Source organism: Gymnodraco acuticeps, unplaced genomic scaffold, assembly GCF_902827175.1.
Source record: "Gymnodraco acuticeps unplaced genomic scaffold, fGymAcu1.1, whole genome shotgun sequence".
In the NCBI taxonomy this organism is placed as follows: domain Eukaryota; kingdom Metazoa; phylum Chordata; class Actinopteri; order Perciformes; family Bathydraconidae; genus Gymnodraco; species Gymnodraco acuticeps.
Genome location: NW_022990928.1, coordinates 48,944 through 69,559, shown reverse-complemented (window position 1 = coordinate 69,559; position 20,616 = coordinate 48,944). Strand labels below are relative to the sequence as shown.

At 41.1% G+C, this 20,616-nt stretch overlaps 1 protein-coding gene across 1 annotated transcript; it reads right to left on the bottom strand.

Annotated features, from left to right (window-relative positions):
- Positions 1-28: 28 nt before the first annotated feature.
- ggcx (gamma-glutamyl carboxylase) lies at positions 29-13,649 on the bottom strand. Its single transcript, XM_034234151.1, has 15 exons — positions 13,389-13,649; positions 12,421-12,621; positions 11,763-11,921; positions 10,145-10,310; positions 9,962-10,040; positions 9,757-9,863; positions 8,997-9,160; positions 8,596-8,897; positions 8,048-8,179; positions 5,626-5,777; positions 5,331-5,500; positions 4,742-4,872; positions 4,515-4,662; positions 1,580-1,781; positions 29-859 (listed from the first exon to the last, which is right to left on the bottom strand). Exons 1-15 carry the CDS (start codon positions 13,411-13,413, stop codon positions 700-702), a joined length of 2,298 nt encoding a protein of 765 aa, XP_034090042.1. The 5' UTR covers positions 13,414-13,649; the 3' UTR covers positions 29-699.
- Positions 13,650-20,616: the final 6,967 nt, after the last annotated feature.

Sequence of the window (20,616 nt, the reverse complement as noted above, 5' to 3'; positions counted from 1 at the left end):
ACTGACTCATTAAGAAAGAAACATTCAATGTATTGCCACAAACTCTTTATTAGAAAAATGACTAGAAAAGGCTGCTGATTGATAAGCAACAATTGTATTTTCACATTACAGGGTTAGCAAACAAATATATTCCCTCAAAACAGAGTAAACCTCTGCGTATCCTACTGCATACTTTAATTATGAATCTGCCGAGTTATTTAAATAAGATCTCAGAAATAACGGGAGGAGTTATAGACTAAACTGATCCTGTTATCGTCAGGAAGTTCGTAAATCTGTCCCACGTTCAGTAACATGCTTAATAGCTCATCTTATTTACATTGTGATCCTCCAGCAGCTCATATATTGCACTAAAGCATTTTAAATTAATTGTCAATTGTTATTGTTGGTCATGTCACCCAGCCATAATTGCAATTATAAAAATTCTTAAACAAAATTAAACAGGAAATGTAATCTTGCACAGAGACGCAGCGTTATCTGTTAATAATCAGCGTTTTGGTTTTGCTACAGCGAAAAAAGAAACGTCCACTGTGTAAACAAATGCTATAATAAAATACTGCCTTTACAATACGAAATATTTCAGAAGCATATCAAATTAGCTTTGATTTCCGGGCAGCGACGTCCCAGTAACAGTCCGGTAGTAACCACACACTCCTCTGTTGTGTGATCCAGCCATTCAAAACAGTTGGTCCATCCCAGCCTTTAAAGTTCTCCATGACCGACTTCATCTTTCAGTGGATCGTCCTGGTTCCCCTCGGCCTGGGGCGCCTTCATGTTGGCGAAGGCCACTTCTCTGGTCAGCTGTTCCAGAGGAGGGAGGCCCACCGCCAGGTTCCTCAGAGCGATGGCTGTCATCAGGAGGCTTAAGTGGGGGACGGAGATAATGAGACACCATTACAGAGAAATTTAGTTTGTGGTTGTCCAATTTTATGTGAAAAGACAAGAATTTATTTATTAGTTTGTTTTTCATACGCAAAAACATTGTAACAGGCCACAATCACTTGACAAAGATTTTGTAGCAGCAACTCTAACAATTAACCAACTCAAAATCAAACTGCTGCCAAATCTTACACAGGATTAAGTCCATTGTGCGGCAGGAATCTTGTTTTTCCTGTTTGTTTTCTTTAGGTTTCGCCAATCAAATATACAACAAATAATGGCCTTACATCCTTGCTTTCCCTGGTAAAATAAATAATCTTTTTTTTGGTGCCTAATCACTCTTCCACCTGTCTCTAAAAAATACCCAAATGCCTGTGCCTGATGCTGCCTTCAAAACAAATGCATGAACACATTCCAAAATTCACTTAGTAATTACACTACACAATGATAAAATGTGTATATACAAAAAAGCATCTAAGTAAATGTTTAACTAAAAATTGAATAGTTCCAACAGATGTAGTTTTTTTTTGCTAGGGCTTATTTGCGACCGCTGTCCCTGGTTAGACTTTTCTATCATCAGATAAATTAAGCACTTTATTCTGATACATGATCATACAAAAATGTCAATATTTCTATCATGCTACATGTGTTGAGTGAGTGATTGTGGCAGAATGTTTCTGTCCAGTCAGAGGAGGACACTCACCCCCTCCGGATGGTGTAGTACTTCTTCACTGCAAAGCGCTGCAGCCGCTCCACTGCTCCGGCCTCCCTGCGCTTCTTCACCTCCTTCATGCGGCGCTGCCTCTTCAGGAACAGCTGCACGATGGGGTCCGTGGCATTGACCTCTGACCCCTCATCGTCTGCAGTGATGAGAGGCTGCAGCTCAGGAGGGAGGGGCTCGGTTTCTGTGGGAAGATATAAAGTCAGCATTGCATGATTGTAATTCGCTCTTCAGGAAATGTTTCTTTACATTTGGATGTAGATGGAGATGTTATCACATGTTCAGATGGTGTACCTTTGAGTATTTTGAATATAGTTTAGATTAAAAAAGCTGTACTAATAATGTAAAGGGGGAGGTAAGGGGGCCGTGAAGTACTTATTTTAAAAAGTTCCTTTTATATTCCAAATCTTCCTTTCTCAACTTATCAGTGATCCTTTTCATTTATTGTATCCATTTCTGGTGCTAAGAGATGGTGGTTTAACCTCCACCAAATGTATTTTTGTTTTAATCCAGCTATGCATATTATTGTATCAATATTAGGGCTGTCAAACGATTACAATTTTTAATCAGATTAATCACAGCTTAAAAATTAATTAATCATGATTAATCACCATTCGAACTATGTCCAAAATATGCCATTTATTTATTTATATTGTTGTGGGAATGGAAAGATAAATGAAAGAAGGCGGATATATCCATTTAACATACAGTATCTATGTTTATTATAACATTTGTCTGCGTGTCAAAATGAAAGACAACCCACACACCTATCAATCATCAAACCGTGGGGTCTTAATTCATTACGTGTTGATTTCTATCAACGGGGGAGTACTTCAGGAAAGTCGACAAGGGGGGGGGGGGGCGGCGGCGGCGGCTAGTGGAGTACTTCGTGACCACAGAGTGTGAACCTTGTGATCAGCTGTTTTAGCGCAGTTCTCCAGTGAAGGGGGGGGGGGGAAGTCTCCCTCCGCAGCCGGTTGGCGTAGTTTTGGCACAATTCCGTTGTACAGACCGACGTTAACAGCAGCCCTGTCTGTGCACACGGAGACCGACTCTGTCGTCCGGTGATCTAACCGCCTTCTGGAAAAGCTTCACAAGTACGTCGGTACGCAAATGCGCTTTGTGACACAAGTGACGGTACGCATTTCAGATTACGCACATAACCTGCGTACCAGTTATGTGCACCCCTGTACTACAGCAAAAGTATTCTCCGTCGGGACTTCCTGCAACAACACCACGCCGTTATCAAAGATGTTCTATTGAGAAGACGATCACTACGTGACAAAAGTTTTCAAAACCGTGCCTACTGAAATCAATCTTACTAACTGCTGTCTGTGCAATTTACTCCGCGAGTTGGCAGACTTTATTTTGCTTACTTTAACATCATTTTTCATGGTGGGGCTAAGCCATTTCTTGGTATGGGTGTAGCCTACCGCAGCCATACCCTGGCGCTGCCACTGGTGGCATGTATGGGGCGGGCCATTCTGCACATGCGTTAAATGCGTTAAATATTTTAACGCAATTAATTCAAAAAATTAATTACTGCCGTTAACGCGATAATTTTGACAGCACTAATCAATATATTTATATACTTCACTATACAGTGCTATCTTTTATTGTGTTATCTCCCATTTGCATAGGCGGCGCCAGGGGGGCGCTAGGGGGTGCTGCAGCTCCCTAGGATAGCCATAGCACCCCCTAAGCACCTCCAAGAAATGTATGTGCTTTTTTTTTTATGTGTGAAATTCATAATTAGAAAAATTGTTGATTCGAAAATAATATGCTACAGCACAGTACAAGTAGCCTACTTCTGGGTCTCTGTGTTTCATTCAAGCTCGGCTCTGTGCGTGTGGCACGAGCCATTTTGTGTGCGTGCACGAGCGAGAGAGAGAGCGCACCGGTACCGGAGATCGTTGTTGTTAGCATCTGGTGCTAGCTAGCTACTCTAAAGGCCGCTACACACCAACCTGCCCGCCTACGAACACACCGCAAAGACTTCAGTCGACGAGTGGCAATAACTGTCCTTACCAGCAGGCAGCGGTAGTGTGTATTCGTCATTCAAAAGAGGCAACAGCCAATCAAAGTGATTTCTTTGGCCGACTGTCTTTCAACATGTTGAATCGGCCGCGGGAGGTGTGAAAATGTGCCTTAAAGCAACGACGGTGCGGGACACACCAACCTGAGTAGGGCGCCGCAAATTCCCGAAAATCGGGTAGGTGTGTCAGGGCCTTAATGGATATAAGGAGCTGTTTCCACAACAAGGTGAAGGGAAAGTCCTCTCCTGTCAGACTGAGAGACTCCGTGATAAAGGACTCTCTGAGTGTTTAGATAGTTAACTTTAGTCTAAGTTATCTCAGTGGGTCTCAAACGGTTTGGTCACGATTAATGTAAACAAGTATTTCCGAGGCACACGTGTGTATGATCATTATAGGTATAGAAAAATAAGAGAATACATGAAAAACAGGTAGGCTATGAAATACAATATGACAGTAAAACAAGTATACCGAGTAATTTGTAAAATATCCATAAAGAAATGGAACATATGTTTACAGTTCTGTTTCATATGGGTGTTGAGACATGAGATCTCTTAATTTTGCTCTCAAAGTGCACCAGATTGATGCATTGAACTTCAATAACTAGGACCCCTCTAGAGGATGTTAGGTCCATACACCACCGAAAATAGCACTTTACCCCTGCTTACACCTATATGCCCTGAACTGATTATCGAGCCTTCATTGTAAGAGTCGCGGGTACACTGTGTATGTGCGTGTGGGGAATGTTGCAGTAGAAAATTCCACTGTAGCGACCGGTACATACATTGGAAACCCTAAATGTTTGAGCACCCTCTATGAAACGTCAAGCTACCCCACAGCACCCCCAAAAGAAAATCTCTGGCGCCGCCACTGGCCATGTGTACCTGTCCCGTTGCGGACTCGCTCCTGAAGCTCGAACAGTTTGGTGAAGTTCTCCTGTAGTGCTGCCTCTGTGGTGTTGACGTAGATGTACATGTAGCAGGACGGGCCCTCAGACACTGTGTACACCTTATGGTAAGCCCCAGCAGGTACCTAAACACACACACATTATGTTAAGTGTTGAGTGTGTTAACAGTATAATTATGAAGGTGATTATAGTGTGTTGCTTTACCTTTATCTGCTCTCCAGGTGTGAGGGTGTAGTTCTTCTTCTCCTCTACTACCTCCACGTTCACTTTGCCCTGCAGCACATGAATGCTGGTGTTGCCCAGATCCTCACTTACAAAGTTTTCTAAGTTGAGACCTACAGAAGTAAAATACTATAATTTAGCACCAGGGGTAAAGGAAGTTTTCAGAACCATTACTTAAATAAAAGTACCAATACATTATTTTCAAAATACTTCTTTACACGTAAAAGTCCTACACTTATAACCTCACCTGAATAAAAGAACAGAAGTATTTTCAGCTAAATGAATGAAAGTATCAAAAGTACAATTATTAAATATTCAGACAAATGGCCTCCATGTGTGGTGTATAATTAAATATTCATTATTAGATGGTCTATATTGTTGCATCAAGTAGCATTTTTCTCTTCTATACACTATTGGATAATTTTAGCTTTTTGTAACTCAAACAATTAATAAACTGGTTTAATCCTTGGAGATGCATAAACAATTATTAGGTGTAAAAGAAACAACAAACCAAAAGCAAAATTATACATTATCTTTTAAATAAAAGAGAGGAAAAGGAGAGATTTTTCACCTGGGAAATCAGCAATAAAAACGATGTCAGTCTGATTGTCCAAACTTCCCTCGATCTCCTGAAACTTAGTCCTCCAAGGTGAGAGGTCAACCAGGAGAGGCATCAGCCACGAGTTCGGTCGGAAAGGAGACCAATCGGCTTTCACCACGTCCACACGAGGATCAAAAATCCTAAGAGAAATGTCCGGATCAGATTTGAAAACCCATACCGTAACTTTTATTATAACATGATTTATTTTAAACACCTAAAGTTATCACATTTATAGCATCTTCTCTCAAGCAGGAGGCTCTCCTACCTTTGCTGGAAGCGTTCATTGATGGACACCCAGATGTCAAAGTAGATTTCTGGTTCAGAGATGTTATAGCGGGGCAGGAACTCATTGAGGCACGTCCCATACTGCTTCAGCATGTCTCCGTGGTCTTTCCAGCGACGGCTTTGTGTGAAAACCTGCAGAACATAGTTTTTATAAGAAGCCGGCTAAACAGAAATAAAGAAAAAAATCACTATATAAAATGTAAAGTTAGATATTTTTAGAAACCAGTTCCCCTAAACGCTACACCACAAGAGAGAGTATGATACTACTGTATACTTTAACATTTAGCTGAAAAATAGTATCAACTTTTTTTTTTTTACTATATCTTGGAGTTATTTTTGTATTGTGTGTTTTTTAGTGTCTGTGAAAGAGGTGTGTTTGCTTGTGTGACACACTTTTAATTCCCCTTCTGTCCAGTGGGTGGTATCGGCAGTTTCAGGTGAATCAGTAATCACCAAACAGGTGTGTTGATACCGGGAATGGCTCACTTTTCTTGACTACACCGTGTGGCACGTGATGCTAGAGCCATGCATGCAACTAAAATAAAGTGCGTATGTATATCGCCGAATGTGGAGGAACGGGTTGGTGTACGTAAAAACACACTTTCAGAATGACTTCGGGACGTCTTAAAATGCAAATTATTAAACCGAGCTGCCGAAAAAGGCAACACGTCGTATAAAACTAGTACCGGTACAACCTGAGCCGTTTCTGGTTTGTGGGCCAAGTCCAGTCAAAACATAAGTCAAAGAACTAGCATGGATGTGATATTTGCACTGCGGCAGATCTGTCATGGGATTTCTTTGCATTTTTGTGTCACTGGCTGACGCTCATCTGTAGACCGGTCCAACTGACGGCGTGCAGCGGCTTTCTGAGGTATGTGTTCCGTTACCTACTTCAATAAGAGCCAATTGAAATCGTGTATCGTGCACACCTCATTGCGAGAATACGTGGGAGAAATACTCAGATCTTGTTGTACTAAAGTAAAAGTACCAGAGTGTAGGAATACTCTGTTACAAGTAAAAGTCCTGCAATCATAATGTTGCTCAAGTAAAAGTACAAAAGTATTGACATCAAAATATACTTAAAGTACAAAAAGTAAAATAACTTATTATGCAAATTGAACCATTTCAGAATAATATATTCTGTGTTGATTATAACTATGGCCTGCGGTGACTGCTGTGGCATTGACTGTCAATAAGGGGAGTAGACAAACCACATCTGCAAAATTGCATTTGAAAAATAATTAATAGTCTCCAAGGAAATGTATATAACGAGGCTAGAAATCAGGAACTATTATCACATTATCAAAACTAGCTACACTGAAATGCATAGAGCATAGAGCCAAACACCAGAATTAGACATGCCAACCAACATGACAACTGTCATAAAAAAGGTGCAATTCAAACTCGTAAACAATTGGAGAACAATAGAGCATACTATATACGAGAGATATAACAGTGGAGCTCTGTTTTCTGTATTATTCATCGAACATCAAGTCAAGATTGTTTCTGATTCAGACTGTGGGGGCAGGCTAATTGTTGCATCTTTTTATGATGCACCAAACTCTTCTTTTTCATCTCCTTTTTCATCTCCTTTTACAATACTGTTATGACGGCTGTCGCCTTGCCTTCTGCATTAACCGACCTGGGAGTATTCTGTGTGTGTATATATATATATATATATATATATATATATATATATATATATATATATATATATATATATATGTGTGTGTGTGTGTGTGTGTATATGACTGCCTTTAGGTACTATGGTTACCGCGTTGGCGTGACGTTGTTTAGCTCCTCCCTCCGGAAGAGGTCTGGACGACGCTTGATGACGCGGGATGACGCTACTTAAGCTGAGACGCTGCTGTCATTCGAGTTGCTGGATTTGTGCCAGGATGCCTCGCTACTCTACTCTACCAAATGTTTGTGTATGTTTTGTGACTTGTGACGGCTTGAATTTGTGCTAGACGCCTCACTATTTTCGCCTTAAGTGCCCACATTGTTCTGTGACTGTGATACTCTGTGGCCTTCGTTTGTGTACTTATATTATAAATAGATAGCTTCTTGTTTAAAGAGCCTGTACTTTTGTTTACATCATTTTTATTTGAGTTTATTATTAAAATCAACCTCTTACCAAGAATATCTGGTTTCCTGTTGCTTCCCTTTTACCCTAAACGAGCTGGGGACGTAACACTGTGATTTACACTGTTACATCAATATACTATAGTGAAACATAGTTGTAGTAATGACATTTTAATTGACAATCTGTACTATGACTTTTAAACGACAAGCGAAACTAAAGCGTACTATACTACACAATGAGAGATTTTCTTATACCATTAAGACAGCGTGTACTCCATACATACTGTGTCCGACGGTATTTTTTTCTTGTAACTTACCCCTGGGTTAAGATAACCAATTTCCCCAGTTTTTCCATCTTTGTAGGTGATCTTAACATGCTGATGGCTGCGGGAGTGAACCATCATGTCCCATGAGTAGCCGTACAGGCCATTGGTCCAGTTGTTGTAACCCTAGAGAAAAAAAACACAACAAAATATTAGGATAATTCCACGCTCTAAGGTAACATTGTAAAAGGTTCCTCACCCTTTTCACCAGTTTTTAATAAAGCTGTACAACAACAAAAACGAATGTGTTCATATAGACTGGATTGTAAATATTGACTTTTAGGGGCTTTGTGCTGACAACACCATGTGTTGTTTGCTGTGGATCAATGATTGGTGACTCAGATTGAGCAACTATCAGTCCGCTGACAGAGAGAGATTTAAAAAGGCTTTTGTTGTCAGCAAAGTACAATCTTATTTGAAAGAATGTCTCTCTGTAGAAAAAGCCCTGGAGAACATAATCCAACCATTAACTAATTGGTTTGTTGGATTAAGTCAACTTTAAAACTATATTAGGATATCAAATGTTTTAAAAGATTGGACACCTGCGTGATGAAGTGGGAGTAAGGCAGGAAGAACTGTTCCATAATGTAGAGAATAGTGAAAATGGCTCCAAGCTTGTGCTTTAGTCTCATTTTGGAAGCTTTTGGGACAGTCGGGGTCTCCTGGCGCTCGGTGCTAGTGCTTTGGATCTCATTGTAAACACAGGAGGTGCTGGGCTGAGGGTCCGTGGAGGTGATTGGCAGGACTGCACTGAGGAATGCTGGGAAACGTGCGAAGAATCTCCTCGGCCAGTCAGGGTAGCAGAAGATGGGACTGGTGGCGAGCATAGTGTAGGAAAACATCCCTGTGGAAGATTAACACACTCCATAAAATGAAGTTAAATTATACCATACAAATGTAAAGTATGCATTACAACAGAACAGGTGTTTGAATGAAGACTCACCAATGCTGAAAAGCTGCGAATTCATACAGTGGAAGTAGGAGACGAAGAAAATTCCATAAGGTCGTGTGGCATCAAAAAACAGCAGGTAACCAGCGGACAGATCCAGAATAAGACCACCTCCATGCACCACCAGCAGGTTTATTAACTCCACGGGGAGAATTACTCTGAAAAGTAATGTGTCGTACAGCAAATTCAGAGTGTTAGTACTGAGATACAGCAGCATCTCATTGAAGGTTTAAACGGAATATTTGCCACCTTTTTATGTTGTTGTCCATTCAGTGTTGATGCGTAATGTAATAATTAAAGCAATTTCTCAGTTACTGCTGGATTGTTGATTTCTCCTGCTGCTAAATGTGTTTTACTTTCTGTATTTAGTGCTTTTTAGTTAGCTGTGTTCCCTTTGCTTGTCTTACAAAGCAGCTACATTTCCCACAGCAAAATCGGCATCCCAAAACATGAAGGCAGAGGATGTTATGGACGAGAATACATTTGGCAGTGTTTTGGCTGATTCTGATATAAGGGCGTATTTGTGAGAGCCAGCGCATAAGGCCAAAGAAAGGCAGAGAGAGCAAGAGGCTGCACATTGCATTCTGGTACATGTTTGAGCTGATAGCATGGCAACACGAGCAGGATGTAGCTTTTCTAAATAAATATAGTGCACACTGAGGACTTAATTGAATCAATTGACTACATTTCCCATCAACACTAATTGGAAATCAACAAAATAGGTTGCATATCTTAGGACTGAGCTGCCACCTACTTGAAAGGATCAAAGAGCCAATGGTGAGCCAGGTATGACATTGAGTATCCCTCCACCCAATCAGCATCCAACTTTTTGATTCCAGCGAGAAAGTATACAATGAATATCTTTGATAAACAAAAAAATATTGACTTCATTAGATCACCTGTACCAAAGGCCATGCTCATGTTGAATAATTCAAAAAGTATGTCACTTGTGCACAAACCTGTGTCCTCAAAATGGTGTAATTCCACAGAGGTACCTGAGCATTTCTTATAGAAGGCCTCCGCAATCCATCGATTGACCTACAGTCAGAAACAGATAAAGGTGTTCTGTTGAGCTCAATCATACAGACGGAGCAGAATTTCCAGGAGCAAACAAAGAGACAGACGCATAAACATCATTTTACCAGTATCTGTTGCCCTCCATGAGTGTGAGCTGAAACCCGATGAGGCCGTAGAGGTACGAGTGATTGTTCCAGGCCGTTTTATCCAAAAAGAAGATGTACCAGTAAGACGAGATGAACATGAGGCCGGAGAGACGGTAGAAACAGCCGAGCATGATGCCCAAAGCGCCTTCAGTGAGACACAGAAACAGAAATGTTCAAACAGAAGCATGCATTTAGAGATAGAGAGACGTGGGTACTCTTCAGACAATTGGGGTCTAACCAAAAGATGCTGTAGTGTTCCATTATGGGAAATATAGGCGTTTGTCGTTAACTAGGGACTCTTCAGGTTATCTGTCTGACAGTGCAGACCAATGCCGAGGCCAAATTCCTTGCAAATTTCGCAATGCTTACAAAAAAAAATAAGCATATGTGTATCGATGCTCTAAAGACCAAGTGAGGACAGTAGCTTTTTTTTGTAAGACTACGGACAAGAAAAAAAAAAAAAACTAGCAAAGGAAACAACCTTCATATACAAATTTGATTAAATGTTGGAAATGTCAGTAATTAAGTTGGTTTTATAGTGTGAAATCAGGAAGCAGTGCGTATTATTATTTTTGATGCCTTTACCAGGTATAACATGCTGGTGTGTCCAGTTGGTATTGTACTAGGTTTGTAGCTCTAATGATTTTCTTTATCAGTATTTCAGTTCATGTTACTGTTCTATCATGCAGTGTTGGAGAGCATCATTAGGTATGGTATTATTGCCTGGTATGGTAACTTGACAGTGCAGTCAAAGTCACAGATCGCTCGCCTGGTACAGACTGCTATGAAAATTATGGGGGTTAAAAAACACCCATCTCTCCAAAACATATACGAGCAGTCCATTATCAGACAGGCAAACTAAATGGTGTCTGATCCCACCCACATACTCCACACAGAATTCCAGCTCCTACCTTCTGGTAGAAGGTTCAGGGTTCCCAAGAGCAGGCTGAACCGCTATAAGCACTCATTCCTACCTATGTCCATTAAGCTTCTTAACATTCACATGAAATGAAATGTAGTCAAATGTAATGAAATGTACTTTTTAAATGTTGGCCATGAGGGGTAGTGCAATAGGTCGCCATTGTCAGTATGTGCGTCTGTGTATTGTGTTTGTTCAAACGGTGTATGACTGATGATATGTGTATGTCTCTTAATGTCCACTATGTTTGTATATGTACATGTATGCTGAACTGCAGGACGGAGTCCAGAACAAATTTCCTTACGGGGACAATAAAGTATATCGTATCGTATCGTATTTATTTACTTTGTCTGTTTGCGTTCTTGATACAGAAAATGCTAAATATGCATTAGTTGTAAAAATCTTTGTACGACTAAAAAAATGCATGAGTTAGTTGGCTTGCTGGCAAAATAAAGTGGAAAATTGCAGGTCTTGTATGTGTGCTTTCATCTTCCCCACAGACAGACACCCCACAGAGCCCGCCTCCTGTAAAACGATTGCATCCGCTTACACTTGGAATGAGGAGGGGGAAGGGGGGTTTTCCTCACTAAGCCCCAGTAAACACTGATGTGTGAGCTTTTTAACCTGTAACTTTTTGGACATAAGCTTATAAATATAATAAAAAGGATTGTTACACACCAAAGAACATCACCACATACACCAGATACATCCAATCCAGCGGCAGCGGCTTTAAGAAATTAAAGAGGGGGAAGCGGCACACGGGGGCTCCATCCATGAACTTATAGTCCAGGTGACTGAGGCCACGTTCCTGAGTGATGTCGATAACCATCAGCAAACCTGCATGACACAAACATAAAGTTGAAGGGAACAAGCTTTATTCAGGAGCCATCTCAACCCTGTTGCAAAAGGGTCATTCAATACCAACCAGAAATGGTGCTGAATGTTTTAAGCAATCAAATTAGTTTTAAAAAATGTGTATCTCTAGCAAACATTTCCACATTTTGATTATGTGTAGTATTGGTTTAGTTAAAAGTTTGTCCTGCATTAAACAAGTGTGCAACATATTACTAAGTTTAGATTTGTAGTTGAAAAACCATATTTTTAAAAGATATTTTGACTGAAGAATTCTTATTTTAATTTCCTCTAAACTTTTTCCTGGAAAGTGAAAATATTTATTAGAGATGTATAGATTTCTCTTGTTTGACAAAATCACATTTTGACCAGCTATAATGTAAAATCCATTGGTTTTATTTCATGGGTAGATATTTGGATTATGTTGACTTTGTATATCTGTGTAAATGACGTAGCAGTCAGTCTTGTCTGAGCATTAACTTACCAAACAAGCAGCGGAAGATGCCCAGGGATGCAGGGTCAGAGGGGCGGTTCAGGAGGGTCACCAGGCTGTCCCAGGACGTCAGGTCCTCTCTTCTGAACCCAAAGATCTTCTCGAACTTGCCTTTGGTCTGCGGTGTATCTTTTGTAGGAGCTGCATCCTCCTTTGCAGTTTGTTCCTCTCCATCACTGCTTACAAGCGAACCTAAAGGTTTAATGGAGCACAAACATGATACGATGAGGTCTTTGTATGACTAAGAGCAAGATATTGAGTGTTGAACACAATGTCAACTGAGTCATCGTGCTTTAAACAGTAGGTTATTCATTTACAAGGAATTTGCCTTGGTGTTTGGTACAACAAATATATTAAGAGGAATAGAAATACATGCTGCAAAAGTCAAGAATATATAGATAAGGAAATTATAGATTACAGTACAAATATTTTGTAAAGATCCTATGAATAATATGTAGAATACAACTGTGACATGTAGGCTACAATATAATAGTCATGTACATTACATTACATTACATTAGATGTTACTTGGTAGACGCTTTTATCCAAAGCGACTTACATACTCAATACTGTGGGCAATCCCCACAAGAGCAATTTGGGGTGAAGTGTCTCAGGGACACAACGACATGCTGACTGCAGTGGGGTTTGAACCTGAGTCCACAGCCTCCCATGTATACAATATAACTAATATGTAGGCCGTAATATATATTTAGTAGGAGCAAAATAATATAATATGTAGTCTACAATGTAACTGTAGTGTGCAATTTAACTTTGTAGCTTTGTACAGGATGTGCAAAAATATTGACCAGATTCCAACATGCATTCACAAAACGTATATCTCTTATCTGCAGACCAACTCGACTGTGGTTTAGATCACAGCTTCTCGTTGGTTAAATGCCGATCTAACTGGTTATTATTGGTTGCAGACCGCCACACTGACTGTCTGCTAACAACCTCACCTGCAGTCGCGTCTCTCGCCTCCATGCTGCAAACAATTTCAGAATAAAACGGATTTTGGATGTGGACAGGGGGTCAGAAAAGTCTCCCTGCCCCAGGTGGAGGTTTGCTGCCTGGTCACGTCTCTGAAAGGGACAAAGTTACGTGTCATATCCCCACACACACGGGCAAGTCAGGGCAGAGAGAGGAGGCGGATCAGTCGGGAGGAATGTTGTGAAAGCAATGCTCGTCGTCTATTGGCTGGTTCTTCCAACAGCTACGCCCACTATGGAGTACCACCAACGCCATATCCTGTCGGTACATTTCTCACTTCATTTTGTATTTTCTTTTATTAAACGCTAATTAAAGAACGTACACGATATAATACTGTACATGCAATCTAAAAAGATGATTAAAAAGAAAGTCAATTATTTAAATTTTACCAGGAGCAATTCTCAATGAGATTAATAATATCCAGAAAAGGCAGCATCATAATTAACAATGTTGCAGACACAATAACAAACCGCATAACAATGAAAACAAAATGGGTAAAACGTATAATTAAAAGTCAAAATAATCATTACATTTCAAACATTCATCAAAGATTGTTCACACGTAAATAAACATACAGTCCATCATGTGAATATTCTTGAGACAGTTTTAAGCTACTTTCATGACAAAAATACCACAGTTGTTTATTGATAACTGTTTGCCAGCATTTAGTGTTTTGATCCAGGGGCTTTGGAATAAAGAAAGAAATGTGAGAGTGATATCAGATTATTCATGTCAAGTCCATTATCCATAAATCAAACAATATCACATATCCTCCAGGGACTTTGCTAAATTTGTAAACACCATTAGCACAGTGAATGTTGTTATAATGGTTGTGTGTTTGATTTACTAGAGTTTGTTTTAATCAACCTGTGAAGGGACATCGCCACAATTATGAACAATTAAGATTTGTTTTATTATAAGAATAGTGTCTGTGACATTGGCAGGAAGAGTAACATTTTGGCGTTGGGAACATGACCACCTCTGCCGTATCTCAATTGTCTGAATAAACTGTAATTGTCATTGCAGATGGTTGCAGACTAAACACTTCATCCAATTCAGGTATTAGCAGGCATTCAGTGTGGTTTTGGTCTACCAGTGTTGGTTATTCAGATGTGAGAGGGTGTGAGAGATTTTGAGAAAGAAAACAAGAAAGATCTTTGTGCAGTTATGGTCTTGGATGATATTGCCACTGTCTAATACCTTTCAACATCACAATGAATTGCGTTGTTATAGGCACAGGCACACAACTATAGGCTAAATATTACAGATTTTTTATTTGGCACTTGGAGAAAGGTCTGAGCTTATTCAGAATTTAAATTATTCCGAAAATAAACAGGCATTTTGTTGCTTTAACTTTTTCCTTTGCTTCCATTTAGGTAGCCAAAATATATTAATATGCTATTAGATTTGTTTTACTCTTTTTTCGGTTCACATCTGCATTGGAGATCCTGATCTAAAACAACCAGATTAAGTCCAGTTTATAGAATTTTAACTCCTTTAAATATATCCAACTATAAAACAGGGATGGCTTATTGAACAGGAGTAAACTAGATTATGGTGAAGGTGGACAGCTTTATAATAAAAACTGGACTCGACACTGTAAGAATGAATTTTCTCCAGAAGATGGCAGTAGTGCAGTGGTTCTCAAACTTTTTCTGCCATTCCCCACTTTGAACAAGTGGGCCTTTTCAAGCCCCACCTGTCGTGAGCTACTTGTACTCCTCTTTTTTTTGTTTTTGCAGTGTATATATTTAGCATATTTTAACATTATGATATGCTTACCTTTAACCTTTGTGTGCTGTGTGGGTCTGTGGGACCCCTTTTCAGTGTTTACTCAAATAAAAATGTATGCAATTTAATTATTTTAACCTGCGTTATTTGGGGGTGGACCTCACATCCTCTAGGGGGGTCCGGGGGCATACAACCCCGGGGAAGATTTTTTTTTAAATGTTTAAGGGAAATGCATCAATCTGGTGCACTTTGAGCACAAAATGAATTTATGGATACAGCTCACAACACTCATATGAAAGGGAGCTGTATACTTTTCAATAATCCAAACATCTTTAGAATATGATCACAACCAATAACACATCATTTAAACTTGTTTATTCTTATCTTATGTTACCTAGCATTCTTTCTTTTTCCATCCATCCATCCATCTTCTCCCGCTTATCCGTGGTCGGGTCGCGGGGGTAGCAGTTCCAGCAGAGAGCCCCAAACTTTCCTTTCCCTGGCCACATCAACCAGCTCTGACTGGGGGATCCCAAGGCGCTCCCAGGCCAGCGAAGAGATATAATCCCTCCACCTGGTCCTAGGTCTACCCCTTGGTCTCTTCCCAGCTGGACGTGCCTGGAACACCTCCCTAGGGAGGCGCCCAGGTGGCATCCTAACTAGGTGCCCGAACCACCTCAACTGGCTCCTTTCGACGCGAAGGAGGAGCGGTTCAACTCCGAGTCCCTCCCGGATGACCGAACTTCTCACCTTATCCCTAAGGGAGACACCAGCCACCCTGCGGAGAAAACCCATCTCGGCCGCTTGTATCCGCGATCTCGTTCTTTCGGTCATGACCCATCCTTCATGACCATAGGTGAGGGTAGGAACGAAAATGGCCCAGTAGACAGAGAGCTTTGCCTTCTGGCTCAGCTCCCTTTTCGTCACAACAGTGCGGTAAAGCGACTGCAGTACCGTCTTTCTTTTTATGTATGCATATTTTATTAATCACTCCCCTTTTAAACTGTTTTTTGTTTTTTTTACTGTCCTATAGTAAACATTGGAATGATTTCTTACTTTATTTTGTACAACTAGGCTATATTAAATAGATAAAGGTGTGTTTTATCTCTCTCTCTCTCCCGCTCACAGAGACTGTAAAATAATAAACATATTTGTAAAGTGGGGGGACACAAACGGGATTTCGAAAAGTGTCACGGTTAAACTCCTTATGATGTGGTGAGGTGGCTATGGGCTTAGATATGTCTCATAATTATTTGTGTGAACATAAAAATAATTTGTGTGTAAATATGTGATTTGTAAATGTAAAACACCATCCAAAAATGTATTTAAAAGATTTGCAAACTCACAAATACATTTGCAAATGTAAAACGGATCCGCAAATACGCAAAATATTTTTACAAATAAAAAAAAGATCTTTGAATATCTCTTTAACATTTACAACTTTCGATCAGGCATTTGTGAATCCATTTTGCATTTGTCGCCCAAAAATGCGCTTGTGGATCTCACATTTCTGCTTGTGGATCTCAAATCTCTGCTTGTGGATCGTCTTTTTACACACACTGAGTTTTGAGACAAACTTTCCGTCGGTCTCGGCTAAAATCTACTCGCGTCACTCGGTTATTTTCGGAAACCACGTGATGGCCTGCTGATGACGACATTTCCGCATGGTTTTCAAAGTAAGAGCATGATGGTTTGTTCAATGCGCTGTTTTTTTAATGAACAGCGGAACATTAGACGCATTCTTTATCACCATCATCATCATCATCATCATCATCATCATCATCATCATGCAGTGGCGGACTGGCCATCGGGACGTTCGGGACGAATCCCGATGGGCCGGTCGGACGATGTTGGCCGGTCGGATAAGTCACTAACCCCGGATAAGACCCTGTAATAGCTATGTTCATGATACCTTTAAAGTGAAAAGCCATGTATGGAATATCTTTTTTTAATTAAACCCAGTGCTGGAATTGGGCCGGTACTCACCGGTACGCAGTACCGGCACTTCTGGTTCTGACCCATGGAGTACCGGCACTTCTTGCTCAGTACCGGCATGCTGGCGGTACTTCGGTACTCATGCACCGTGCCAGTACTCAACACTCTCCCGCCGTTCTTATTATACATCCATATATATATATACAGCCGCCCGGTACTCAGTAGATGCGTCATGAGGTGCCGAACGGACATTCTCATCGCTCTAACCGCTGAAGTTTCACAGCGGCTGTCAGCTGTTTACTCCTGTTATTCAAACAGAACGTGCTGGAGAGGGGGCGGGGCTTATCTTCTCCATGTAAATACTGTGGTGGAAACGACTATGTCAAAATTAACCTATTTGACCGTGATTTAATAGTAACGTTTCAAAATAATAATAATAATAATAATAATAATGCCGAAGTAACAACATACTGAAAACTGTTAGTAAAACCATGTTTTAATGCTTTACAATTTACATACCTAGATGCACGTGTGTTGTGTTTATGCAGTGCAACTCCCACCCAGTGGGTGGCTATGTAGAGTGATAGAACAGAGCAGGCACGCCCCCGAGAGAAGGAAAGCAAGTCACGTCACAAATTAGCATTTCTAAAATGTTAGCGTGGATTAATAAAAGTGCAAAAAGACAGCGGTTGTCGCCGGAAGAAACTTCAAATACAGAGAATGCTGTGCCTGTGTTGGAAATTGTGTCTGATGGGGAGCTTTCTTTGGTTGATCCTCCTGCTCCAAGTTCTAGTGCATTAGCATTAGCACTAGCTCCGCCGCCTCCTCCAGAGCCTCTAACGTTAGCTGCTGCTGGCTCAACTGCCACCACCAACACCGGGCAAAGCGATGCACCTGACTGCTGGACAACGGACCAGGTGCAATATTTTTGCAAGACCAATGCATGGCTCCTTCTTAAAGATAAGAAGCTAGGATGTCGGATATGCAGAGATGTCAAATCTTTGGGAATACACACTGGACAAGGACTGAAACGGTCAACTGAATGGGGTGAGTGTGCAGTGTCTCATTTCGGTGTTGACAAGGGCAAACAACAAGCTAGCCTGAGAAAAAAAATCAAAGAACATAAAGAATCACAAGCCCATGTAAAAGCTGCTGACATCCTTACATCTGCTTCACGTGAAACTATTCAACATCAAGTGCAGTCTATGCATAAATCTGAATTAGACACCACTATCAGAGTTTTTCGAACGGCATATAAAATTGGCAAACATAGCCGGCCATTCACAGACATGCCAATCGATTTGAATGTACAGAAACTGAATGGGCTGAACGTGGGCAGGGTTTTGCACTCCAATAAAACCTGTGGCGAAATCATCGACCACATAGCTCATGAGCTGAAGAAAAAAATGGCAAAAGACATTACAGAAAACCAAATAAAACTCTGTGTTTTGGTCGATGAATCTACCACTATTAGTGGTAAAACGGTGCTTGTTGTGTGTCTACGCTCAGCATTAGCTGATGCTGAGCCCGAAACGTTTTTTTGGGAGCTGATCGAGTTGGATGGAACAACGGCTGATGACATCACAAAGGCGTTAATGGAGTGTCTTGGAAGAGATTTTAACGAGGACTTTTTAGGTCAGTGTTTCGTTTCTTTTGCATGTGATGGGGCTTCAGTCATGCTAGGGAAGAGAACAGGCGTTGCTACCCAGTTGTGTAGTAAATTCCCAAGCCTGTTTGTGTGGCACTGCTCCAATCATCGTCTAGAGCTGGCAGTTGGGGATGTGGTCAAGGAGGTCTCAGGGCTCAATCATTTCCAGATCTTTTTTGACAAACTCTATTCCTTGTTCCATGCCTCCCCCAAAAATCAGAGGCAGTTAGCACAGTGTGCGCAAGCAGTCGGACAGCGTCTCCTGGTGATAGGGCGTGTTTTGTCCATCCGCTGGGTGGCTTCAAGTGAAAGGAGCGTCAGAGCAGTCTGGGAAAACTACAGAGTGCTTCATGATCACTTCACAAATGCTGCAAATGACACGAGCAGGGATTCCAGAGACAGAGCAAAGTACAAGGGCCTGGATGATGTGCTCACATCTGCAACGTTTGTCAGCAATCTGGGACTGATGTACGATGCGCTCACAGAGCTCAGCGACCTCTCTCGGCAACTCCAAAAAAGAGAGATGACACTGCCTACAGCAGATAGGCTCTTAACTCGAGAAATACGAGTTTTTGAATCCATGGTCACCATGCCTGGCCCACACATGACTACAGTTCATACAGCTCTAGCTGAGAAGTCCTTCAAGGGTGTTGCCCTGCGTGAGAATGGCAGGCTTGTACAGATTCATGCAGGTCAGTTTTTCCGCAGTATGGTAGAGAATCTGAGACACAGAATGACTTCCACAACCTCCTCTCATGTCAGCACAAGAGAAATCCCATTACATGGCCGGGAGGCCCGGGACAATCAGCTAATCCAGGACATGAAAGTTATCCATCCTGGAAGTTGGCCTGAAGAGGAGTTAGACGTACAGTATGGGGACGTAGAGGTGCTACGTTTGTGCGAAGTGCTGAAAGTGGACAGAAGAGAGACTGTTCAGGGCTTTCGCGAATACAAGGAAACCAGGGCATCCCGTACACCTGCTGCCATGGAGCCTCTACTGAAAGCAGTCCGAACCATCGCTGTCTCCACTAGTGAGTGTGAGCGGGCATTCAGCTGCATGAACGATATCCTTACTGCAAAAAGGAATGCTCTCTCTGTCAGCCGACTGTCCAGCCTGGTTTTCATTAAATGTAATGGACCATCACTAGGACAGTTCAATCCGGAACAGTATGTGAGGTCCTGGCTGGCAAAGGGAAGGAGAAGTGCTGATGAAAGAGCCTGTCCAGCTCCAGCCCCTGATACTGATGTCCCCAAGGCCTTCTGGAGCCTTTTCTAACAATGTGAAGTATATTGCAAAGCAGCTCACCCAGTGAGAAGACTTTTGGCATAATGTGCCGATTTGTACAGATCCTGGAGATAGAAGGACTTCAGACCAACCAGGGAGTTATCTGATCAGCTTGGTGTTCAATGTAACTCTTTACCATGGCTCAGACTTTGTTACTTGCAGTTACAGTTTCTCATTTTAGATTGTGCAAATTTTGCATTTGTTTTTACATGTTCTTTGTTCATGCTCTTTATCATTTTTCTGAGTTGGAAAGTTAGATTGCATCATAGTTTACTTTATACATATTTGTATTCTTCAGTGGTGAAGTATATTGCAAAGCAGCTCAGCCATGTGAGAAGACTTTTGGCACTTTTTCGTTTTTCGTTTTCTGAGTTGGAAAGTTAGATTGCATTCAAAATGTACAGAAATACTTAATTTTGTTAAAGCTTTTTATAAAAAATGGTTCTGACCAGAGCTTTGTTTCCTTGTCATTAATGTTGAACACCACCAGAGGGGCTCTCACCTGAAAGGTCTCTGCTTCATGTGTCTTCAGCAGAAGATCTAGACTTTGATTGCTATATTTTCAGTTAATATTGACCTTACTGAGCTTTAGCCATAT